The 27,117-nt window shown below is 41.5% G+C and overlaps 1 protein-coding gene across 2 annotated transcripts in view; it reads right to left on the bottom strand.

Moving 5' to 3' along the window:
- EXOC2 (exocyst complex component 2) overlaps positions 1 to 27,117 on the bottom strand; it is an 80,318-nt gene that overhangs the window by 956 nt on the left and 52,245 nt on the right. For both annotated transcript variants that reach the window (XM_081206237.1, XM_081206238.1), the window contains exons 23-27: positions 24,644 to 24,785; positions 7,134 to 7,189; positions 6,256 to 6,378; positions 3,395 to 3,456; positions 1,683 to 1,742 (exon numbers count right to left, since the gene is read on the bottom strand). In XM_081206237.1, coding sequence (XP_081062363.1) covers positions 1,683 to 1,742; positions 3,395 to 3,456; positions 6,256 to 6,378; positions 7,134 to 7,189; positions 24,644 to 24,785 — 443 coding nt within the window. The remainder of the gene's footprint in view (positions 1 to 1,682; positions 1,743 to 3,394; positions 3,457 to 6,255; positions 6,379 to 7,133; positions 7,190 to 24,643; positions 24,786 to 27,117) is intronic.

Genomic DNA, 27,117 nt, shown 5'->3' with positions numbered 1-27,117 from the left:
GGACACATGGGAGAAGACTCATAGCAAGGTTCAATGACCTGTTTTCTGATGTGTTCACAATAAAATGGAACCCCCCCCCCCATAGTATAGTATAACCATAGTATAACCCCTGGTTTGAAACTTGGGCAAAATGGCCACTTTTTCTGGATTCTTAAATAGTGTCCTTGATTCTTACACTGAAGTGAATCACAACGAGTGGTGGAGACCCTGTGTCCTCCAGATATTGTTGGAGTCCAACTCCTATCAGCCCTAAGCTGATAGGTCAGGGATGATGGGAACTGTGGTCCATTTGGAATGCCACATATTCCCCACTCCTGCCATAGAACTTATGTCTCGTTTGGCAGGCTCACAGATCTTTTTGGCATGTGTGTGTGTTTGAAGTTGCAACAGCTTGAGGAAATTCAGGCAGACAATGGGATTAGCCTACATAACCTCACTGTGTGGCACAACCAGAAACTGAAACCCTGTTGTTTGGGCTTCTTTCTCTTTGATTGCTCTGTTTACTCATTAGTTAAATCAAAGATGCAATAAACATTCTCAGATTGCCAGATACCTATGATAAAGCCAAGCCTTTAGGTGGTAAGCATAATTTGTGTGTGCGCGTGTGTGTGTGTGCATGCACACTTGTGTGTGCATTTTTTTAAAGGATCAGTAAAACCCTCAAAACTCTAGGAAAGAAAAGGGAAGAAACCACATAATTTTGTATTTAAAAAAAGGTTGAGCTAGTCGTTAGGCAGCCACCACCAATTTCCTTTTGAAAAAAACACAGCATTTAATAGCGGCAGTAAATTCCACAGCTGTATAATCTGTGCCAGGGCCAGCAAGGAAAAGACATAAACATGTCAGTATCTACTTCCTCAATAACACCCTGCAGGAACAGGTACTAGCAGGGCAGCCACACACAGGCAAATACTTAATAGGTCAATATTAAATATAATATGTCACTGGCAACACGAACAGGTCTGAATCATTCCATAAATGTGAATTCATTACAAGAAGTGTGCAGCGAGCTTGCAGATGCAACAGCAGTGTATGAGGGCAAATAATAAGGAAGAGGGAATATAACCATTAAGTCTGCCAGCTGCGTTCTGGAAGAAACTCAAGTGTTTTTGTATGCCAATTGCAGCTTGAAGTTCAGCACTGAAGCTGCTGGAGACAAACCAAATCCCAAAGTTACATCTGGAAATGTAAGTGTGTTGACCTCCCAGCATCTGAAAGGAAACTTCCCTCTTGGCATCACTTAGGCGCAATGGGAAAATTAAAAAAGATACAGGCTTTTTGGTGGCAGTTTGGTTAAGTGGACAGGGTGTCGCGTTTGGATGTGGGAAGGACAAGATCATATTCCTGATACTGCTTGTGTGGTGCTGAACTAAATTAGCAGGTCAGGAGTGGCGGATGTTAAGCCTGAGGCCCAAATGTAGCTCTCCAGACCTCCAGTTTCTCCACCTCTGCCTTCGACTAAGTTGCCCCACAGAGTGCATTCAAAGACGAACAGCATCATGATGATTCTGAACGTGTGTGCAGAAAAGGGTCGTAAGAGAGACATCACCACTTTAACCACAAGCAAGGTGGTTACTTCTTGGACTAACCTTATGAAATATCATTTATCATCATGGAACATTTTAACCATCCTACTGTTCATAGAACATATTTTCTAACTTATGAAGGGGGCATAAACTTACTTTTTATCTCCACCACTTGACAGCTGTGGCAAGGCTTCCAAAGCTTGCTTAAAGCTTGAGCTGTAACATTAAAACACACACTGATTGTATCTCAGATCTGCAATGACCTTTTTATCCCCAACCTATATCCATGCTTTAAGCATAGACTTGTTTTTTCGATTATGCAGGTTGTATAGTTATGCATTTCCACAATACAAGCATTTACCCTCTAAAATTAACATCACAATAAAATGCCTCAATTTACAACACTTTCCAGCATGTAGCTAGCATTCAGTGCACATGTACAAATGCACACGTGCGCATGCATGCGACTGCATTTCGCTCCATGAAAAGAAGCTTAAAATTTTAGCCGTTTCCCGCTCCGTTTCACTTGTTTTGATTATGAAGCCTTTTCTCCATTTCCTTTGAAAACTAGCTGCTCTCTATGAATTCCTCCACATCTAATCCTTTTAATAAATGACAGATTATTATTATTATTATTTTAATAACATGCAGGGGTCCTTCACAGAAAGAACCAGGAAGGCGCTATGTTAAGGCTCCTGCTTTCATGGGAGAGAAGAGTTCATAACAGTTGCACCCAACTGGTCAAAACAAATGAACGCACAGGCTCTCTCGTTCCTGTTCTTGATGGATGTGTGGGAAAGGGAGCCTAATAGGAACCATACTGCCGACTGTTTCAGCTAATGCCAAGTAATTTTTAATCTCTGCTAGACATTTGTAGAGCAGGGTAAAAGGTAACACACTTTCAAAATTATACAAAACTCAGCTGCGAAGAGTCTATGTGCGTTGCTTGAAACTATAGCCCTTAGCACAGTGTAATTTGTGGTTCTGCTGCAGAAGAGGAGCAGCTGCCTGGAGAAGAAACTTCAATTCCAGGAACTCTACCTAACCAGCAAGACCTCACAATTGGTTCAAAATTGAAGTTCCCATTGCTTTGCTAATGTGTGGTAGCAATCAACGAAAAAGAAAAGGAATGATAGAGCCCAGCTACAGCCTAACTCCTCTGGACTGAGAGCATCTGTGTAATCTCTAAATGAACCAGATGACTGATTGGGGATCCCTTGGTTGGGAGTTCTCAAAAATCTTGCCTAGTGAGAGTGGCTCATGTGGCCAGGGGGAACCTCTCCCCAAGGGTGATGTCATTGCTTCAAGAAGCCTGTCTGCTACCCAGGAAGAGGCTCAATCCTTGTTGTTAGTGTGCAGTGTGGTGTAGTGGTTAAGAGCAGTAGACTCGTAATCTGGTGAACCGGGTTCGCGTCTCCGCTCCTCCACATGCAGCTGCTGGGTGACCTTGGGCTAGTCACACTCCTCTGAAGTCTCTCAGCCTCACTCACCTCACAGAGTGTTTGTTGTGAGGGAGGAAGGGAAAGGAGAATGTTAGCTGCTTTGAGACTCCTTAAGGTAAAGGGTAAAGGGACCCCTGACCATTAGGTCCAGTTGTGGCCAACTCTGGGGTTGCGGCGCTCATCTCACTTTATTGGCTGAGGGAGCCAGCGTACAGCTTCCAGGTCATGTGGCCAGCATGACTAAGCCGCTTCTGGCGAATCAGAGCAGCGCACGGAAACGCTGTTTACCTTCCCGCTGGTAGTGATAAAGTGGGATATCAAATCCAAACTCTTCTTCTTCTATGCTACTCAGGAGGTGATAATACAACAGCATAGGCTCCTGTTACCTTTGTGCACATTTGCTGAACCTCCAACTTTTGCACTTACTTGCTTTCAGATGTGAGGAACACAGCCACTGCATCTCTCAGTGCACAGATTTCAAGCCGGGCCTAAAGGACATAAATGTTGAAACGTAAAGCCAGTGTATTTATATCTTCAGAATCTGATTTCACAAGGTTTGGCTGCATAAGCGAAACAATGTTGTTGCTGGTGCAGCAGGAGGAGGCAAAAAGTTAAGAGAACTTCACCGAAAATTTGTTTCCTGTGCTGGAAACATCAGTCCCAAAACAGCTGTAAAGACAACAGGAGATCTGGGAAGTTCTGGAAATGAATTAAACCAAATCTGACTTATCAGGAAAAGTTCACAAATATAGTTTCTTAAAGTCTCCTACCCCCGCCCTGTAAATCTAAAGTAAAAGTCCTGGGAAGTGCTTGCATTTATTCTTACCAGGGAGGTTCTGGCCTCTTAATATACAGTGCCACCAAAGAGGAAGGAAGTGCAAAAGGGTGAAGTCTGTCAATATGCATCTTGTTCTCTCCCCGCCCCCCTTTCTGGCTGCTGAACAGTAGCAACAACAAAAGGCTACCCTCCACCCCTTCACGTGCTTTACATTCAGTGATTTTAAGAAGTTCATTTGTGTCAGTCTTCTTTACCCTCCAGATGTTTTTGGACTACAACTCCCATCATCCCTGACCATCACTGGCTGGGACTAATGAATGTTGTAGTCCAGCACATCAGAAGAGCACTAGGTTGGGGAAGGATGAAGGGATAAATGGCCTTATATACCTATAGCAGGGGTCAGCAAACTTTTTCAGCAGGGGGCCGGTCCACTGTCCCTCAGACCTTGTGGGGGGCCGGACTATATTTTGAAAAAAACCCCAATGAACGAATTCCTATGCCCCACAAATAACCCAGAGATGCATTTTAAATCAAAGGGCACATTCTACTCATGTAAAAACACACTGATTCTTGGACTGTCCGTGGGCCAGATTTAGAAGGCGATTGGGCTGGATCCGGCCCCTGGGCCTTAGTTTGCCTACCCATGACCTATAGTAATTGTATAGCCCCACTACTGATCTTGCAAAAGAACATTTTTTAAAAAAATCTACCCTCTTCCTTTGCCCCTTTATCTGATAGCATGGAAAGCAAAATTATGCTGAAGCAGAGAAGAGAAGGCATGCCTGATTGTTGCAGGGGGAGGATTTTTTTTACTGTTGAGGGGCGCATTGCTTTGAGGGCTACATGCCAGTGGTGGGCGGGGCCAGAGTCAAAAGTGGGTGGGATCTTGCATAGTCCTCTTTCATATCCAAACCATGTGTAATGTAATAATTACAAAAGGTGACAAACTGTGGTGCGCTTAAGCGCTTACTGTTAAACTGAAAGTATCAGCAAATACCACACTGCTATATTCTTCCAGCTAGATATTCTAGTTCTATTGAAGCCCATGAAATAAGAAGGAGGTTGGCTTCACTATCTTCTCCGCAACTTGCAATATGCTATTAAAAATGTTTAGATTCCTAACTTCCTTGGGATGTGAGCGAATCAAGAAAACAGAGAAAGCTGAGCTCTGGCTAAATGAATCCAAATTGTTTTTTTCTCTCCAATTTTTTAAATTGATTTTCAACATTTATCACAAAAATAACATAACAAAACACACAACAAAGAAAAACACACCACACTACAACAAACTAAGCAAAGCAAAACACACCACACTACAACAAACTAAGCAAAGAAAAACACACCACACTACAACAAACTAAATACACACAAAAAGAATATCTCTTCAAATATCCAACTCTCATCACATTGATAACTGACTTCCTCGAGTCCCCTCTAACTGAATTTCATTATATCTCCTGTATAACAGTTCTCCAAGTTCATATTTCTAATAAAATTAACTCCTTTCATTTACTAACCTCTTCTCCTTTATTGATATTCTAATCCTTAATATTTACTATCACATATTCTTATTCTACCCCTAGGCTTATTTGTTACTTCCAATAATTTTCTATTTATATCACAATATTTAGCTAAATATTCTTTGAATTTCACAAATGAATCCAAATTATTAGAGAGCAAAATTTGATCATAGAAAGAGTTCAGTCTCCCCAGGCACTCTGACATGGTTTAATACACTTAGAAAAACAATAATTTGCACGTCACAATGTAGTAACTCTGTGTGGGTGTCAGATACACCAATACTTCTTCAGAAATGAATCTACAGCACCCTTCCATCCTGGAGACTACACTTGATCATTTTTGCATTGACTTGCTCGTTGCAGGCTTCTAAGACGTGTCTATTTACATGTACTGCAAATGTGCATTCATTTCATAGCAGTTTAACTGTAATGGCTACGCCGAATTAATTTTTGGAATTCCCAGCTGGTGGGGATGTGAAGATGTCTAGGTGAGATCCCTGTATCTGTGCAGGGGCTGGAGGCTGCCCACACCTCCTCAAACTCTTGACCTTTCCACGTAGGAAGAAAAGGTCTTAAAGGAGTGGTGTGTGTTCAGCTGCACACAGTTAGCCTGTGGTTAGTCTGTGGTTGCAAATCAAGCAGGGTTTCAGATTGTGAAAAGGACTGTAACCATGTTCAGCTAAATGCACTTACAACAGGGTTGCCGTATTTCAAGAAGTAAAAATCCGAACACAAAAATCCTGACATTTTGCCAATTTCCCGAATTTCCCCAAGATTGGAATTCCGTCATTGGAATCCCAGATATGTCCGGGAAAATCTGGACATATGGCAACCCCAACTTACAACCTCCTTCTGAACTTCTTGCTCAATGCAGGTTGGTTGGGGGTAGAGGGAGTGCCCCCTCCATGGATACAATATACAAACATCTGAGCAGGACTTAACTGTGTTTAAAAAGCTACATTTGCTCGCCACTTGTAGAATTCAGTTACCTGCAGAGCACCATTTCTGCTGAAGGATGAAACACATTGCATTAGCCTGCTGAGTTCTTCGGCGACTGCTTCAACAATCCTCGACAGAACTCGGGGGACAAGCTCTTTAGAGATGGCAAATACCTGCAGATTTCAAATTAAAATAATACAACCGAAAGCTCAAAAGCTGGAATTGCTTTTTCCCTCTGAAACCCTTGTCAGCATTAAGACCTTTTCACTTGTCTAAAGGTGCACCCATGTTTGGATGGGACACAATCGCCTAGCAGCAAATTTGTGTTGCATGATTATAGCTGCTTGGGAGGTCTTTTGCAACAAACCAACTTCCCCCAAAAACTTTTTTTTTTTTTTTTGCTGTAAGGAAAGTGATGGAGGAATGCCCTGGAAAGTGTGGGATTAACCCTTGCTTTGACACCGCACCACCAAACCTTTGCACAAATAAGAAGGAATGCTTGTTAAATTGTCATCGGCATCTGGTCTCCCTGCAAACAAGTTGGGATAAATGCTCAATGAACAGGTCACGGAGAAGCAGCCTAATATCTGCCGACCATAAGTGATCCAAAATAGGTATTTAAGAAAGGAAAGTAAGTGAGCACTTGCAATGACCAGTGTCATGCCAGTCTCAAAAAGGAGTGCTCCTATTCTATCCAGATCAGGCCTTCTTCTTCTGCCTCTTTCTAAAATATGGATGAAGTGCTATTGGTAAAGCCCACCAAAGGCCAGGGCCTGCTCACAAGTCACAAACTGAATACCAACAGAGCATAGATTTGGAATGATTTTCTGGCACTGAAAAAGGCCTGCTTTTCTTAAACTTCCAGTTCCACTGATATGTTTTGGTTTAAACACATTGACACTCATCATAGATAGTCTGAAAGCCTTACCTCGGCATGCACAGCAATGATGTGAACCAAGGCTTCCTTCAGATAGTTCCTGACACCTGTAATTAAAAAAAATAATACAACGAAATAGTTGGTGATTTTCATTCTGTTATGCTGAAATATCACTTGACATGCCATGCAGGCCTTTTTATCCTGTAACAGGTACAACATTGACTACGATACCAGCATACAGAAAATGAAAACTTCTCCCAACCACACCACTAAAATCTATTTCCTTTTTGAAAGTGAAATGGAGAAAGGCACATTTCCTTACACAAAAGGTTAAAGAAGCCAGAAGTTCCTAGTCTCGTCTGGCATCCCTTGTTCCCTCCTCTTCAAAATAGCATCAAGGGGTGGTTGTTGTTGTTTTTTTGGTCATTCTTTCAAATGCTATTCAATAAAAGGCAGCTTTCAACTGCGATTGTCTTATTAAATAGATCTTACTATTATTAAAGAGAAATATGAGCTTAGAAAACAGGATTGCAGAAATCACTGGCAATACCAACCATCTCATTTCTAAGCTGGTGGCTTCAAATGTAAAGGTAAAGGTACCCCTGCCAGTACGGGCCAGTCATGTCCAACTCTAGGGTTGTGCGCCCATTTCACTTAAGAGGCCGGGGGCCAGCGCTGTCCGGAGACACTTCCGGGTCACGTGGCCAGCGTGACGAAGCTGCTCTGGCGAGCCAGCACCAGTGCAGCACACGGAAACGCCATTTACCTTCCCACTAGAAAGCAGTACCTATTTATCTACTTGCACTTTAGGGGTGCTTTCGAACTGCTAGGTGGGCAGAAGCTGGGACCAAACGACGGGAGCTCACCCCGCCGCGGGGATTCGAACCACCGACCATGCGATCGGCAAGCCCCAGGCGCTGAGGATTTACCCACAGTGCCACCCGCGTCCCGGCTTCAAATGTAACTCATGACAAAGGCTGAGCAGACAACTGCGATCAAACAGCCCAAAAAGCTTGTGGCACTAAGCACAGTGAAATCAAGGTAAAAAGAAAGGCCATGAAATTTTCAGCATTTATTTCAACAGAACCAATATTTTACTTGTTACCAGTAAATATAAAGAAAAAGTCTAACAAGCTTATAAACCACTTTGAGCTTTCTAAAGACAGGCAATCCATTTTATAAGTAAATAAAATATTGAAACAGACAGGACTTTTCAACAGGAAGAGTGTGTATTAACATAGTAAATATATTTATTCACATTTGCTTATTTCTGTCGCTGTGTTGTGAATATTTTAAACTGAGTTTGGTGAAATGCATTGAGAGCGCATGGGTTTGTTTAGCATTCAAATGGTTCTTTACAATGGAGGGAGATAAGCCAAGTTTAGAATGAGAAAAATAAAACGTGCTACAATAACGTCAGTGATAGCTTATAAATAGAACGGAAAGATATTATTCTGGAGAAAGCAGAAACTAAGATGAACTGTGAATCAGTTAGTCTTTAATTGCAGTCATATGACCTGTTCAAATACAGAGCACAATTGACAAGGAAGAAAAGCAAGAATATTGTACTATTTGTTCCATTTAGGTAACACAGTCAACTTGCTGATCTAGACATGAACTTAGTAATATATAGGACCTTCTCTGATAAACATTTCATAACCAGTCTTTCATCTGGCTGTCTGAGTAAACTAAATCAAAATAAAAAAAGATGAAATATATTTTTAAGAGCCAAAATCACTGGTGCAACAATGGCCGGAGCCACACCCTGAGAGACCCCAACTTCTTCTTCTTCTTTGGCGATCACTCGTAGCTGAGTAAGATTGTGTTCCATAAACACGGTTTTAGCAATGAGTCCGTAAATGTCTGTGGAGGCCAATTCTGGATCCACATGTCCTTCCACAGTGGGGACATTGGTTTCCAGGCAGGAGTTGATCACGGTGTGGATTTGCCGAGCGTGCCTTCCCCTTAGCATATTTCTCCCTTGTGTTCTGAGTTCGAGTATCTTAAAAGTCTATGACACCTTTGGTAAAGGCTGTTCTCCAACTGGAGCACTCGCAGGCCAGTGTTTCCCAGTTGTCGGTGTTTATACTACATTTTTTTTTAAGATTTGCTTTGAGACAGTCTTTAAACTTCTTTTGCTGACTACCAGCATTACGCTTTCCATTTTAAAGTTCGGAATAGAGTAGTTGCTTTGGAAGATGATAATCAGGCATCCGCACAACATGACCAGTCCAACAAAGTTGATGTTGAAGAATTATTACTTCAACACTGGTGATCTTTGCTTCATCTAGTACACTGATATTAGTTGGCCTATCTTCCCAAGTGATGTGTAAGATTTTTCGGAGACACCATTGATGGAATCTTTCAAGAAGTTGGAGATGGAGTTTGGGCCATTTTTCACAAGCATACAGTAAGGTTGGTAGTACAATAGCTTTGTAAACAAGCATTTTGGTTTCCCTGCGAATGTCCCGGTCCTCAAACACTCTGCACTTCAGAGCAGTAGAAAACAACAGGCCTGTCTTCAGCACACCCAATGGGCTTGATGCCCAGCTCAGACAGCATCCTTTCTGCCTTCTTATTTTAAAAAGCGTTTTATATGCTGGAGGCTCCTGACTGTGCAAACACATAGTTACAGGTGCAAGATTATATTATCTTTAACTGCAACAAAACTGATTGTTTAACCATGGTAAAGAAACCCCAATGAATTCCTGTAGGCACAATGGAACAGTACTATGATTTAAGCTAAGTCTGGAAGACCATTTTGTACTGATAAAAAACTAAGAAATGAGTAAAAATCTGAAGTAGGCTCCACAGAATAGTTGTAGGAACAAAATCACATTGCATAAAAGGCTGGAAGTTTTATTATTTGAAGTGAGTGCCTGGTTAGGGCACAGAGAAGGAATGCTCTCTCAAGTTTTGTGTTTTTCGCTGTGCTCTGAGGTATCAGAAATGGGTTATTGGGTGAGACGGATTTATGTTAGAAGGTTAATTAAAGTTTCTCTTGCAGCCCCCATCCTAAGCACGGGACTATTGGAGGCAGTCTGGGAGTGTAAGAACTTTTCCTCTAATAATTCCAGCAAATTACCACCTTCAAATGCCAAAACACATCTAACAGAAACCTGGGATGAATTCAAAGAGGGCATGAACTTCAAATGCTATAACCCCCTCCACAGCCTCCAGAACAAAGAGCGCAAAGAACGGAGTTAAATGCTGCCAAGAGAGCAGGAAAAGCAAGAATTCTTTTTCAACTCAATTACCCTGTATGCTAAGCTCTTTGAGGTTTGCCCAGTCTGAAGATATGATGAACAACGCTGGCTGAATTAGGAAGTGCAACCTGCACTTCCCTTTGACAAGAGATCTGTAGTTTACCCACACATCCAAGACCAAAACCCCTCAAACCACTTTGAAAAGTGAAATAGCACTGCTTGCCAATTTGCAAAAGACCTATGTTTTATTCAAACGCACTGAGTTATGGGTGCTTCAGGAGCAGAAGAGCCCTTTCTGCATTCACTATCCTAGTCTGGTTGGGAGCTGTGTGCTGGCATGTACAGCTTCTGAAGGGAAAGATAAAAACCTTCTCCAATTCTCTTGGGTATAAACTCCTGAAGCCTTTGTGGCCTTCTGTACCCAGCCCATGACATGAGCGTTACCATACCCTCCAACATTTCTCTGAGGAAAGTCTATGTCAAATTTGTGCGGTCCAAATCTATCTCATATATACAGCTCATGAAATGCACATCCTACATGTGGCAGAGTGTGGTTTTTTTTAGCACCACCCATAAAACTGGAATACCACACTGCTGGCAGCACAAAGACCCCATGAGCTGGGGATGCTATGGTCCAGGCAGAAGTCCCTTCCAGAGCTGAAATGGAGGAGGAAAGTGAGAGATTTTTTGTGTGGCACCACAGTACCTCTTGAGATAGTTCCTGTGGTGAATATTATTGTCACACTACTCTTCATGGCACTAAGAGCTCTAAAGCCATCTTGTCAATTTCATGTGATGGCTTACTTCTTACAGGTGGAGGCCTGCCAAATTTGATAAGTTGTGTGAGGAATGCTGCACCAAGTTGCCCCTAGGTATGGCCTTCAGTTGGAGTGCTTCTTTCCTTGCCATTTCCCCAGTTCAGTGAAGAGGAGCAGTGATCACATTATGCTGTGAAAACGAGTCTTTCCATTCCCCGCCCCCAACGAAAGAAAAGAAGAAAATAAACGGAGGTGGAGGCAGCACACCTTGAGGTGCAGAAAAGGGTGCTATTTCCTTAGAGTAGACCCCACGGAGATGAACGAACATGACTAAGTTAGATCAAATTCAACAGATTTGTTCTGAGTAAAACATAGTTGAATACCACTCCCAATTAATGTGCAGGTCAGTGTAAAAACTTGTGACTATTGTGCTTTGTGACATGGGTTTTTATCAAGTCTTCCTAACTGCCTTAAAAGAAAAGGAAGCCTTGTAAATCAAGTGGGGTTTTTTTGTCAGTCAGTGATGAACAAGGTATTTCTGATGAAGGTGCAAGTTATAAAAACCATAACCTTCTACATGCAAAGACAGACATAGGCAGCAGATCTGATGTCATGGTATTTGACAGAACTGTCCCCACCCACATGCCTTCTGACTCGTTTAGCAGAAGGTAGAAGTCTGACTGGGAAATTCCCCAGGGACACACAAAATAGACTGCTGTATTCGCCTGAGTAGGAAAATGGATGAGATAGAGAGAGAAGGGGGGGAAATACACCTGATTCTTCACTAAGATACCACACTACTGGCTCGGCAGGTAGCATAGCATTACATAAGAATCGTCCTGTAGGTTCAGGCTAATGTTCAACTATCCAGAATCCTGTTCTCAACCAGCCAGCCTCCTGATCCAGCCACAAGAAAAAAGAACTACTCATATGCAGCTTTTAGCAAAATCAAATTAAATCCCAGCATTTGAAAGAACAGCCCTGCAGGATCAAATCAATGCCCACCTCAGCCAGCATCCTGTTCCCACAGTGGCCAAGGAGATGTCTATGGGATGTCTGCAGGCAGGACCTGAGTACAACAGCATTCTCCCCTGCCATGGGCACTGTATGGCTGTGCTGACTTTCTGGGTCTCCCAGTCTAGCATTTATTATTTGTAGACATCAGGGCCATGACCCAGTCTGACCTGGGGAACAACTGACCTGACCCAGATCTGGCCATAAATCAATTTGGGGTGCAGAGTTAGTGCAATAGACAGTTGTTGTTTTTAAAGGGTGTTTTATTTGGAAAATGATTTACTCCTGCTTGGTGCTGGCCTGTAGCCAGCGGGACTGCATGCTCCATGGCTTTGCAAGCATCTTCCTTGCGGAGGAATCCATGCAGTAATTCTACATTGACAATTGAATAGGAACAGCAGGAGTTCTCTGAAATATATATACAAAGACAGAGCAACAGCTCTTTCTAAACCACACTGGGATGTGGTGGTAAGGGTGCATGGGATTCAACAAGGTCACGTTTCCAGGGGCATTCAGTCTTGCCTGGTGGGGACTGAAGACAGGATCTGCCCCAGGACTGTATCTTTCACTGCAATGCTGAGCAAAGGCAAAAGAGAATAGACTACTTCAAAGAACGCTTGAAGGATGACCCTGATCATGTCAGTGACTGTGCAATCATTCTAGCTTCAGCCAGCTGCTAGAAAACTGCAATGTGCTGGTCTTCCCTCTGCTTTCCTGCACAATGGGGACACAAAATAGACCTCGGTAAACAGTTCCCCATGCCTGGAATGGACTGGGACACCCGTGCAAATTTGTGGCACTCTTGCCAACCAATGCTGGATCAGCCAAGGATTAAGGAGGAAGTTGGAGAAAGGCCTCTAAACACGCATTGAAAGGATTAAAGGATACTGAATGCTCAAGGGCACTTCAGCATTTAACATATGGGGTGCTGATCCAAATCCATGGCAATGATTGTGAGAACAGGGACTAGGCATGTTCCAATCAAGTAAAGAGTAAGAGCATGTGATTTTCCGAAGTGTCAACAATTTCAACTGGTACAGCCTCTGGAAGTCAAAGAGGAAGCACTTTGTCAAATCTGAGGCTGTGATACTAACCTCACTGACGTCTTCGGCTGAAAGACCGCACTGTAAAACCGTAAAAGGGTTTCTTTAAATTTCTTGGAAAATGGAACAATCAAAATCGGGATTTTATGAATATGCCAATTACTTGTAAACTGGTGCCACATGAATAAAACTAATAATTGCAAAGTAAGGCCACTGCCTTCCATACTTATGCTCACAGACCCTTGATTATAATTTTGTTCCTCTTCAAGAGAATAAACTTCCCAAGAGCAAAGGAAAAAGCAGATTTAGAGTGGCCATGTTTAGGTTGACCCTGACTGTAATTTAGAACCTGAACAACATGCACAGAAATCCAGAATGAAGAGGTTACAGTTTGCTTAAAACATTTACTGGAAGTGAATGGTGATCATCTGCATGAGGAAGGAAGTATTTTCTTCTATGAGCCATTTCCTGCTTTTAATGGAAACATTCCTCCACTGATCATAGCAGGATCTCAAGATGCTCTGCATCACTTTGCTTTGATATCATAGTAGCTAGAAAAATAAAATGTGAACATGTAGGTCAGCTCTGGAAAGTCTTTGGAGGGACTACCCACCACTTTAATCACATTTCCTGTTTTTAACTCCTTAATTCTAACGTAGTTGTAACCTGACAAAAATAACTTGAAGAAAACAGTTGCTATAAATACCCTAGGGTTCTTTTCTCTCTCCTTGCTTTGAGCTTTTTTTAAAAAGGGGGTTTTCATTGCTCTCCTAAAAGCAGAAAGGTACCTACTTTGCACAAAAAGCTACCGAGTTCCAGCAGAGATCCCAAACCCTCATCACCACCTCTGGATGGTCCTCCGACAGGAAATGCAAGGAGAGCCAGTAAAAACCAACTTCCCGCTTCGGCCAGCACAAGTCCTGCGGGAGGAATTCTACCCACATACGTAGGCTGGATTGAACACTCTGGTTTTGTGAGTGCAAGCAACATTTCAATAGCAGGAATTGCTTTCTCAAGTAGACACCCAAGTGCAAACCATATGAGATGCAGGTTGCTGGCTGACTTCTACCACTGGCTAAGCCACTAGCATGGTTTAATCTGGAAATGGGTGCCATGCTCTTTTGAGGCAAGAGGCGCTGGAGGACCCATCTCTGCTGATACGCACCTCTATGAAAGATGCAAAGAGCTTAACTATGCATCTTTTCCCCAATCTGGTGGCTCTATTCATTTTTTAAAATGCTACCAGCAGTCTTCATTGGTTTGAAAGACACAAACGTAAGTTACTTAAATATCTACTTTACAACACCACTCTATAAGCAGAGAGTGCTTATTCATAAACATATCAGTAATAGGTACATCTTAATTTAAACCCACTTTTTATTTAAAAAAAGGTGCCACCCACCAAAACAAAACAAAAAATAATGCTTTAGTGTTTGGGCATTTAATCCACTATTTCTTTTTATGAACATAAACCATCCACTGGGTGCAAGGTGTTATTTTCTCCAAACCCTCCCATCGCTATGATTTTATAAAAAATTATATGAAAATCTTCAATACACAAACTAGCTGAAAAGTGATAGGCGCTTATAAATCCATAAAGCTGTTAGCTGTTGCCATAATAATAACCTGTCATAGCCTTTACAAGATGAAATGACAGCAATTTTGCAAATGAAGAATGGGTTTAGAGATATGCAATGTTTATGAATTTAGTTTGGTTGTCACTCAAACATTATGAATATTACTTTTTAGAAAAATAAGAAAATGAATCCATTGATCTGAAAAAGGGCTTCATCTGGGGGAAAATGCCTGGAATGTGATGGAGATTACAGAAGCCTAATTCTCTCTGAAATACTTGTCTTCTCCTTGCATGGCCATAAAAATGCCAAAACCTTTGATGAGAGACAGAGGCTATAGTACATTGGGTTTGGGGCAAAAAAATTGGAAAAATTCAATATAGGCAACCAAGTCAGAATAGCTGGGTAACTGGGCAACCATTCTGTCCCTTTTATTGTGTTACGAGTTGTCTCTGAGAAATGAGAATCCTCAAGCAGCCTAGGTTTTCATCTGTTACATAACAACAACACCATTATCCACCCTTCAACCTAAGGTCCCAGAACAAGTTACAATTAAAACGGCAACATTAAAAACAGTTTAAAACAAATCACAATTGCAAAAGTAGGGCGGGTCTTAAAAATATACACCTTAAGTGCCAAAGACCAGAGTAAAGAGGTGTGTCTTCATCATTCACCCAAAACAGTATAGTGAAGTTGCCAGACACACTTCTGTCGGGAGTTCCACAACTTAGGCACTGCCCCAGAGAATGCCCTTCCTGCAGCCAATCAGAAGCTGCAATTTGGTTTTCGAACGTTTTGGAAGTTGAACGGACTTCCGTAACGGATTCTGTTTGACTTCCAAGGTATGACTGTTCTTGATTCTGACCAAAATAAGCCTCCAAGGAGTATACACTTTGAGGATACACTTTCCGAGTTAATGCTAAATACATTACTTCTGGTAAATGAGCCCCCACAGCTGCTAGATCAGGGGTCAGCAAATTTTTTTTCCGCAGGGGGCCGGTCCACTGTCCCTCAGACCTTGTGGGGCGCCGGACTATTTTTTTTTGGGGGGGGGGAATGAACAAATTCCTATGCCCCACAAATAACCCAGAGATGCATTTTAAATAAAAGCACACATTCTACTCATGTAAAAACACTCAGAGATGTATTTTAAATAAAAGGACACATTCTACTCATGTAAAAACACGCTGATTCCCAGACCATCTGCAGACTGGATTGAGAAGGCAATTAGGCCGGATCGGGCCTTAGTTTGCCTACCCATGTGCTAGAGGATTGTGAAAATTTGTGCCTCAGGCTATTTAGACTTGTCTACCCATGTACTATCTGAAACCAAAGGGGCGCATTAGTTGCCGAATGTGAAATATATTTGGCATTATTTTCAGGTCTCCCACCCCACTAAAAGATATAACTTGGGGTTCAAGGTTACCATTGTGCCAACAATAATACTAATTTCTGTTACAATCTGCTTCCAGAACTTGTGTACACAGTTACATCTGCCAGTATGTTCCTTGTACTTTACAAGCCTGCTAGCATAAGGGGGAAATAGCTACTACAATTTATGGTAGTCAGATCAGGGTTAAAAACCTGTGGTGGACCACTTTCAAATTAATCTCCCTAACATTAGCAGACACAGACCCAAAGGGGTAAATGGACCAAGGAGTTCAAGCTGGCATGCCACACATGGTTCCTCGCCTCTCTTTTATTCTCACAACAACACAGTGAAGCAGGTTAGGCCAGTCACTATCTCTCAGCCTAATGTCACCCAGTGAGGCTCCTAATTGACTTGAACCCTGGTCTTCCCAGTACTAGCTCAAACCACACTGCTACACTGGATGCTATGATTCAGAACAGACAGAAGGAAATACTTATTCATATAGGGCATAACTAAACTATGAAATTTCCTACCACACCAGGTAGTGAGGGTCACCACTTAAAAGACAATTGCAGGAATTTGTGGGGGGATAAGATCATCAATGGTTACTAGTCCAGGATCAGAGGAGGCGGCCTCTGAATGCTAGTTGCTCAGAAGCAATCGTTGGTGAGGGCTATTCCTCTCATGCCCTGGGGTTCTCATAGGCATCTTGATGGCCACTGTGAGAAACTGGATGCTTCATTTGTTCCTTTGTAACAAAATCACTAAGACCAAATACATGCTACCGCTGCTGAGCACTCAGGACTATTTATCATCGGGGGTGGGTGGGTGTGGAGACCCAACACAAATGTTAAAAGGTCAGTTCCTGGTACAGGAGAAGAACTGGATTAATTAAAAACCAGCGGGTTTCTAGGTATTAGGTGCATAGAGATATTTCGAACACAAAAAGAAGGCTTGGGACATCCCAAGATCTGAACAAACATGAATTAGGGTTTCTTTTTTTAAAGGTGGACTTTTGTAAACCACTTCGAATTTCTGCAAACTGCCTACGGATTTGCTCACAATCGCATGGTATACACCTGTTGTGAAACAAAGTAATACAGACGGTGCCAAGGATACTGTTTGTGCTGATGATATTGTGAATTCCATATGCACAATGTCAAACACTCTGCCACTGCATGCAAACTATACAGTGTAACAGACACATATATGAGTATATGTCAAATCTCTATTTACTCTTCTATTTCAGAAAAGTAATGGGATGATCATGGAAGCCAGGAATGCATGTAAGCAAATACATGTACATACTTGCTGCATAAGAGGCTGCACCACAAGCACAAATGGAATATATATGCGCCCGATAGATTGTCCCACACTGAAAGGACGTATGTGGTGTGTGGGAATCACAGAAATTCAACTGCAGTAGCTCAATCTCAAGGGCGCACACATGTATTTCCAGTCCAAAGGAGATTGTCTGCATGGAATCACATGTGCAAGGAATTTCGGGGAAGAGAGAACTGGGCCATGGGAGTTTATGTGTGAACTGACCCTCTTGTTCTGTGTGCATTACTCGGTTCAGTTATTTACAGCACAATCCTAATCAGGTTTACCCAGGTTTACTATTGAATTAAATGAGGCTTAATCCCAGGTAAGTAGGATTAGGATTGCAGCATCAGTTTTTGCAGTCAAATTGTAACGCCCATCCTTATCTCAAGACTGCTGCATGCATTAAAGTCTGCGCAAACATTGGCAGCCTATTAAGATCTCATTATGCATGTTCAGATATTATGCTTCCTGAAAAGAATGTCATCTCTCAATGTGTTTGAAGATTTTAATAGTGAGCCCAATGAGATGCAAACAATTAATTAAATGCCACAAGGTAATAAGACAAAATTGCAGTTTAGAAGGATTGAACTGGCAAACTTTGATAAAAATGGGATACTTTTACACACTATGTGCTACATGGTTTCTAAGTAGCTTCCTATTTACCCCACTCAGAGGGAGACCACAAAACTTTCCTAGTACCTTTAAATGTTTTTAGCAGTTCACGCTTCATTTTCTACTTCCAAAGAATCATCATCAAAATGAACCATAATCTTATATACTTGGGAGAGTGGCAGAATGGAAAGTGATTTGTTTTTTTAGTGTGAGCTATGGCACTCAGCTCAAAATTCAACATTTGGAACTTATCTAACCTTATGAATGAAGTAAAGAACTGGAAAGCTGAAGATTTTTCACAGTTCAAAGTTAGGGGTTTAATAATTCTGAATCACTCCAAGCTACAGAACAAGTCCAGAGCTCTAATCTCATCCAAACATTAATAAAATTGTGAAGTGTTTCATTAAATTGAAATTGCTAAGCAGAGTGTAGAGAAATTTTAAAATAATGGAATGTTTGCTATTACAATGGCCCTGCTATACTGGTTAATGGATCATTCGATCTCCCAATATTACAGCTTGGCTCCAGACTAAGGTTTACATTCAATTCACCAAGCCAAGGTTTTTTTAAACCTAAAACTCCACCAAAAAAATTATGGATCGAAAAACATTATGTTGAAAGCTACTAAAGTCATGTGTTGGGAGGAAAACCCCCAAAACAAACCAAATTCTTTTCCTGTTGCCCACCAATAAACTGTTTTCATAGTTTAACTTACCAGTGAACCCAACTCTGTAAACTGAAGAGTGCCTGAGAATACTCCAATGTAGTAAAGGAGTTCACTGCTATGATTGTGCTTCAAAACAAAGATTCAAACAGTTCATTTTATTTCTTTATTTATGGGGGGAAACGTCAAGCTTAGCAGTCACTTCAAGGTAGCCCATCCAGAAAAAATGGTAATTGCCTACAGGTAAATTGTTAATTCTATTTATTTGCATTTATATTTCACCTCTGCTTCCCAGAAGTCCAGGGTGCTATTGTCTCTGGTCAATCAGGTTTTGCAGCTGTGCAATACTCCCCCCTCTGCTACAAAATCTTTTTGACTCAACTTGCCTGCAGGTCTTCAGATTCTGTGCACCATAATCATCACACAAGCTGGGAGGTGGGGAGGGGAAGAGCTGCATGGACTATTGTATTAGGTAAAAAGGTAAAGGACCCCTGGACAGTTAAGTCCAGTCAAAGGCGACTGTGGGGTTGAGGTGCTCATCTCACTTTCAGGCCGAGGGAGCCGGCATTTGTCCACAGACAGCTTTCCAGGTCATGTAGCCAGCACGACTAAACTGCTACTGGCGCACGGAGGACCGTGATGAGTGCCAGAGCACACGGAAATGCCGTTTGCCTTCCCATCGCAGTGGTACCTATTTATCTACTTGCACTGGCATGCTTTTGAACTGCTAGGTTGGCAGGAGCTGGGACAGAGCAACAGGAGCTCACCTCGTCACAGTGATTCAAATCACCGACCTTCTGATTGGCAAGCCCATGAGGCTCAGTGGTTTAGACCACAGCGCCGCCCACGTCCCTACTATTATTCTATCTGGCAGGGTGGAAAGGAATGAGAAAATATGGGGGCCAAGATCGCACAGGGGAAGTCTACGATACTGGATCTGACCCGTACATTTTACTCTTTTACCACCCTTTTGAATTATATACCCAACACAAGGAATCTAACAAAAGGGACAATATGAATGAACTCTCTGTCCTTCCTATGGCAAAATAACTGGTATTGATGAACTGGAAGATATGTACAAACTCGCTACACATGAACAAGTTGCATACAAACACAGATTTTGCCATGGACAAATTTAACAATATTTGGAATTCATTTTTATAAATACCATATTAGGTTAAGGTCTGGTTAGCTACAGTAACAATTTCCCCTCTTTTTTTGGTACACAATATCTTTTTCTGTTTTGTTTTCTTCATGGGTACTATTTCTTGTTTCTTCTTCTTTTTGTGTCTTTTCTTACCCTGTGCACTTGTAATTTTGTACTTTTTGTTTTTCAATAAAGAATATAAAATAAAATAAAAAACCATGGTGAAGTGTTTAGTCAATACCTGGAAGGTAACTATACATCCCTGGGCCCGTGCAACTGCCTGCTAATAAAAGCAAGGGTTATATATTTACACAACATTTTAAATCTTAAATAGAAGGGTTTAAACAACCAGCATTATATTAGCACACATAATGATAGAAGGAACTTAAGTTCCAAATAAACGTGACCTCAAAATGAAAGAATATTATATTCTGTCTTCTTTTCTTACTCATCACCTCTCAAAATTTTCTGAGTTACGGTGGTTAAACCTAGTATATTTTTTGTGCGCAGGGGACTGCCATAAGACCAAAATTTCACTGTCTTTGCCAACTATTGATCCTGGATATTGAGAAACTGTTGAGACGGCAGTGCAGTGAAGCTTGGTTTGGGAGAAAGCAATGCCCCTTGCACTACAAGTATGTTCATATGATTTATGAGACTTCATAGTAAAGCATTGTGTTCCTTTCTGTGGGCGCTAGGGTTGCTTGCCCCCACGCCATTAGCAAGCTGCACATGCAATGGTATAGTTAAGCCTTTGCTCTGTGCACCCCTGAGCCACCAGGACTCATACTGACTGGCTGGCCCTAAGCAGAATCAGTGCCAAATGGATCTGAGCAGAAAGACTTGTTCTTAGGTTCCTCCTCACCTACAACCGTTTCAACCATTTATGGTTCTGTCTCTCTTGTGGATACAGCACCAAACACATGCGGCCTTGGGCAAGTCACAGTTATCATGTTGTTCTCAGTCTGTAAAATGACAATTATAATGGCATCCCACATCAGTGGCGTAGCGTGGGTTGTCAGCACCCGGGGCAAGGCAAGTAATTTGCGCCCCCTAGCCCGTGGATTTGCACCCCCTAACCCGTGGATTTGCGCCCCCTAACCCTAACCCCCAGATGTTGCGCTCGGTGCGGCCGCCCCCCCCTGCACCCCCCACGCTACGCCACTGTCCCACATACATAGGGTTGCTGGGATGGGAAAACTCGTGCAAATTTTAAGTTGCTTTTAAAGTGTTTTCCTCTTGCTGCGATTTCTGATGCTCGCCCTTGCTTTTTCTGCTGCTACATTCCCTTGCACCCATCCCAGCCTCTCTCCATTGCATGGCTTTTTCAGTCCGTTGCCTCCTGCCTCCTGTCTGGATCCCCACCCCGTACCCTCTCTTCCTCCTCTGGACCCTCTTCCTTTCCTTCCCTCTTTTCCTATGCCAGGATCCATCTTCCTCTTCCATTCTTTGCCTTTCTCTGCTTTCCAGACTCCTCCCTACCTCAGAGCGCTTCCACAGAGCATTGCAAAAACAGTGCCAGGGCTGCGGAAGCATCCAAGAGCCCTTACACTGCCTTCTCAAAATCAGGCAGGCTATGGGAAGGTGGCAGGATCTACCCGCCGCTCAAAAATGCAAAAAAAAAAGAAACACTCAAAAACTCTGTCTAGATTTTCACTTTTAGAAATATGGCAACCCTACACAATTCTATATTTACGGGATTAAATCCTCCTCTCCTGTCCACAGAAATCTTATCAGTGGAAAGGTGCAAGGGGTACCCTTTTAAGGATGAGATTTGGTGGCAATGAAAGCTCAAATGCCCAGTAAACCCAATTTAAATGACAGGTACAGGAGTTGTAAAGTTCAGGGTACCCTGTTGTGTCAAGTTTCTAAAACAAAGTGTTGGCTCAGTGACAGGCACTAAACCATCCATCTTGCCATCCCTTGCCTAGCAGCTCTGGGTATGTTGCCTGTCAGAGCAAAACCACATATTATTCAAGAACGACTGCAATGCGTTCTACATGGGGATACCTTGTAGAAGGTAACTTAGAAACTACAATTAATCCAGAATGCAGCTGCTAGACGGATGAGTGGGAGTGGCCACTGAGACCACATAACACTGGTCCTAAAACATCTACATTGGCTTCCAGTATGTTTCCAAGCACAATTCAAAATGTTGATGTTGGTTTTTCCCCTGTATTTTTGTTGGAAGCGGCCCAGAGTGGCTGGGGCAATCCACTCAGAAGGGTGGGGTATACAAACCAACCAACCAACATTATTATTTCTGATTCTAAATCTCTTGGTAACAGTTAGAGCAACAGTGGCATGTCACTGGAAGTCGATGACTATATCAATGTGTGCATAAGGGACTCTGGGACAAACATCACCACAGAGAACAAACTTGCACATCAAATTTATTATGAAAAAGGTGACACAAATCAGATCCTACTGGATTAACTAGGACAACTCTGCTAGGGTAACTGATCAGCTGCCATTTGGCTCCTTCTCTCTCTCAACTGCATCCATCCTCACCTCTCTGAACCATTTGCAATCAAGCTGGTCATTCCTACACAACTTAAAGGATTGATGCCACAGTTTCCAAGTTTCTCTCTTTTGTCTCCATTACTTTTTCCTTTGGGGGTCTTCACTTTTAGACTGAAAACCAGAGGGCAGGGACAGTCTTGTTCTTAATCGGTTCACAGTGCTTAGTAATTATAGGCAAGTGAGAAATAACAACTCCTTATCACAGATCACAAATTTACTATTGGAATGAACTCATCTTACAACTTACTGAAATATTCACATAAGTCTGTCCAAGAACTCCGGCTAACCGTATGACAACTTTCACCCCTATTCTTCTGTCCTCCCTTTTGCTTTCCAGTATGTTGATTCCCTCGATACCTGATTGCATCAGATTTTGTATCTGAAAACTGTCTATAAGTTAAAAAAAAGGGGGGGGGACAGCTATGTGGTATTTTAAAACACTAACACATTTCTGACATAAAATTTCATAGGTAAAAGCTACTTCAGCAGACGCAGGGGCAATATCCTAAAGAGAGAAAAAAGGTTTCCCCGAAGACGTCTCAAGTAATAAACACTTTTACTTTAAGTCTTTCAGGCTTTGGTGTCTATAAGGACCTCATTTGTTTTTACAATTAACATTAATTTGTATTTGAAAAACAGTTCTGTTAATATCCTGTAACACTAGCGGGGATCATTGTACTGGCTATCACTAGCACAATGGTTTCACTGAATACAGCCCTAAGTGTCATAGCTGAGAGGGGATCTGATTTTCTGTTTCCTTGGTCTATTCCCAATGCTCACCCCATGGTACCATCTGTGGCAACAGTTCCTAAGCCCTACTTAGCCAAGCAACAGTTTGCTATAGATTTAAGTATGCCATCTAATCTAGGTCAAACGCTGAAGCTCTACTGCAGAAAGTGAAATACAGATGTACCACACTTCATTTGATCAAGGACAGCAGCGGCACGTCCGAAAGTACTGAGTAATGAAGCGGTTCATATGCATACACAAACCTTCACACATCTTGACTATTGCCACTACTTTCAGCAAAGCACGACTTAAATGTCTGTAGACCTGGAACTATGTTATATTGAATAGGCTTGAAAATTAGTGTGGAAAATGGATGTAGAAAGGAGGCAAAAAGTGATACGTTATTTCAAGAGTCCTGTGTATATGTGCCTCAATGCACATATGTAGATTTTGGAGGAAAAATCTACCTCCAGTAGCAAGCTTCCTGTGCAATGCCAGATAGCACTCAATAGGTTCCTGTGTCTGAGGCAGGAAGTCAAGGTGTACTCAGCAAGCCTTAAAATCAATGTTGGCCAAAGTATCTCGACCAAAGAGATGCTTATTGGACATTCTGGAACACTCAGTTTCATAATCCATGCAGCCTCACCCCATCCCTGTTTCCTTGGGAGAAACCCTTGCTCTGCTCAATGGGGCTTACTCCTAAGTAAAAGTGGGGACAAAACTGCAGCCTAAAAAATATCGCTGCAAACTGAGAATTGCATTAGCTAACATTGTGAGAGGAGGAGCCGCACTGAGAGATCCATCAATGTAGCAACTTTCAGGATTCCTGTAGTTCATGGCAATAGCAGGATTAGCACGATGGGCAAAACTGCACATAAGTTGCAGGCTGGTTCTGGCACATTACACTGTTCCTGCTTCACAGTCTCCTGATCCCTGCTGCCACAAAGTGGTAGCTGCAGGAACTTCAGGCATGCCTCAGCATGCGCCCAGACTGGGCAGAGATGCTATCACTAGACTACAACGTACCAAACTTTAAATAACTTTTAAGATCCTTGAGTGTTTATATTTTTAAACGAAACTCAATTCTAAGTAGGCACAGATAATTTGCTTGTTAAATATATGCTTTGATGAATAGCGATCTTTTAAAAAAATAATACTGAAAATAACACCCATTACATATTTTATACTTAAACACGTTTATACCAGTTTCTTTTATCATCTGAGGGAGTAGGTCAGGTCAAGCTTCCCTCAAAAGTGCTATTCTCACACATTTTCTTACACAATGGCTTTCTGGTATCATACACAAGTGACCAGATTTTATATAATGGATTTGTAAAAAAAACACCAGCAAAGTTGTTTTTCATAACTATTCAAAAATGTATGAAAAATGAAGGTGGATGATAACAAAAACAACAATTCAGAGAGATTAGCACTGATAGAAGATGCTATAATTATATGGGTTATTTGAAAAGCATTCTAAGAATTATATACAATGGATCCACTGAAGCTTTAAGTAGTGATATATATATATTTTTATTTTTAAAAAAATCATATCTGTTTCTACTACAGTTTCAGAGGCTTAAAGATTCCTACCTGTTGGAGGAAGACAGTCTTTCCAATCAAAATAACCTGCATAAATGCCAGGTTCCAACGAGCCTACTATTGGATCAGCCTTTAGTTCAATGTACATTTCAAACAGTCGTTGATCAAGTTCTTTTAGTGAGTCCATACTAACCTAAAACAAAAAGGTACAAATATGATTATTTACAATAGTATTATTGCGTGTAAATCTCCTCTCATTTACTAAAAAAAGCCAGGCATCTAATACTTTTATAATGTTATACAATGTATATTTTGGAAGTCAATATTTCTGTTTAAAAAAAATGAACAAAGAGCCAAGCAGCTTCATAAGAAGCTGGCAGATTCCTCAAAGTCAGATGGATGGTATATTTTGCCAGCCAGAATAGTATATATTCCTTAATCATTCACTTGGACTGAGATGTTGTTCTGCCTGATAGGACATGCGGAAAAGCTTCTACCTATTGATTTCTCTTCTTTTTATAGAAACCTGACTGAGTGAAGACCCAGAAATTTGGTAGTAAGATGAAGGGCAGCTAAGAAATCCTTTTACAGGGAGGCTCTCAAAATGCACAACAGAGGACATTGGCTCCAATACTTCCCCAGCATGAAGGCACCGGGAATAAATTTGGGACAACCAAAGGGCAAAATTAAAAGTATGTTGGACTGGGCACTTATGGATGATGTGAATCAAAGCCTTATTATATTCAATGCAGGTGAAGTTGTGCTGAAACAAGAATGGGAATAATAATGACAAAATTGTAACATCACAGATGTCTATATAGTATGATTTTGAGTCCTAAAGACTAGCCATCAGACTTTGTAAGTGTGAAAGGAGCAAAGATTAAAGGATTCTATCAAAAAGGACCATGGAGGATAGCTCTATTTAGGTTTAAACCAACATTAGTCAAACCAATGGACAAGTAAGACTAGGTCAATATAGCTAAAAATCATGCAGCAGTACAAATTACGAGTAGTAAAATACAATAGAGATCTGGTAAATATAAATACTGATGGGATGGTTGCATTTTGCCTCTCATGCCAGCACATGCCCTGTCTTTCTTCCTTAGCACAGAGAACTAGGGCTCAAAGAAAAGGAGAGTTCTGCATGCAGGTGCCATAGTGATGCACTATGTTATTTTTCTGGCACATCTAATTTCCAAAGGGCTGGAACAGGCTCCAAGAATAGAGCTGTGATAGTACATGTGAGCAGGGTGGAGCAAAAGGATGGGTGGTAGGTACTTGGCTGCATGTTGGGGGCACCTTCCACTTACCCTATGTGAGGGACAAATGTTAAGGTTGAAGAAAAGGAATGGTTGAATGTAATTTACAAAAATATAGCCACCATAAATACAGCTGTTTAGAGACGCCTTTGTTGTGTCCTAGAAAATGGCAACAGTAGCAGGCTTACTATGAAAAGTATGACACTTCTGTGTAAGAAACTAACTGTATAGTCCTAATAAGTCAAAATATTACAGATTAAAAAGTAAGTTATCAATTTACAAAAAGTCAAGACAATGAGACATCATCTCCCGCCCACTTTTGACATTTCTCTTTTTTGTTAAGAAGCAAAACCCCAGCACTTGGCTGTGGAGTTTACTTTTAATATTTTTTTGTAAATGTTTTATATACCTTTGGAATTTTTTAATGCCACAAAAAACTTTTACAACTATGTACCACAGACTAAAATTGTTCATAGAAATTTGATAAACAGATGAACATGAATGCAGACACCTTCCCTATCATGAGCTCAAAAACCTGAGCCTTTTTCATTTAGAGCAAAAAGAAGAAGAAAAAGGGGGGGGGGAGAAATTAAAGAGGTTTATCCAATTAGTAACAAAAAACAAGTATTATCTTTCTCAAAGCATCCACTTAACATACATTTCCAGCAGGTTCAGAACAAGCAAAAGGAAATGTCATAATCCAGTCCGTAGGCTAGATTTCTCTGACCCCATTTTTTCTATTGCATTAGCCTGATCTGTTGCTTATCAACAGATGGACCCCAACAGTTGGACCCCAATAGGCTGGTAGGCTTTGCATCCTAAGTCCAACCTGCTTCTGCAGTAGGGTTACTAGTTTAGGTCTCCAGGCTGGTTGCTGTCCAGCTGCCATCTGCAGAAACAACACAGATTTTCCTGACCAGCTTCTCTGTCTTTTTATTAGTCCTGTAGTTTCAGATCAGTTTACAACAGAGCATTTTGGCTTCATTCTGCAGGGATGTGGCTAGAGACTCCGGTTTATGTGCATTTGCTTGAAACTCACCTAACTTTACCTTTTCACACAGCATGCAATACATTTAAGGAATTAATTGCTACAATGATGCAACCCTAGTCATTGATTCAATTTATTTTTTTTACAAAGAATTGGACAATTCGCAGATAGCAAATCTTACAAGAACCAGCTATAATTGAGGACAATGTAGTCTCCAAGTGCAGAAGATATATACTTCTGATTACCAGATGCTGAGGCCACACAGTAAATGGCTGTGC

Source organism: Podarcis bocagei (assembly GCF_964188305.1).
Source record: "Podarcis bocagei genome assembly, chromosome: 8".
NCBI lineage: Eukaryota > Metazoa > Chordata > Lepidosauria > Squamata > Lacertidae > Podarcis > Podarcis bocagei.
The sequence above is the reverse complement of the archived record's forward strand: the minus strand, read 5'-3'. Positions and strand labels throughout refer to the sequence as shown.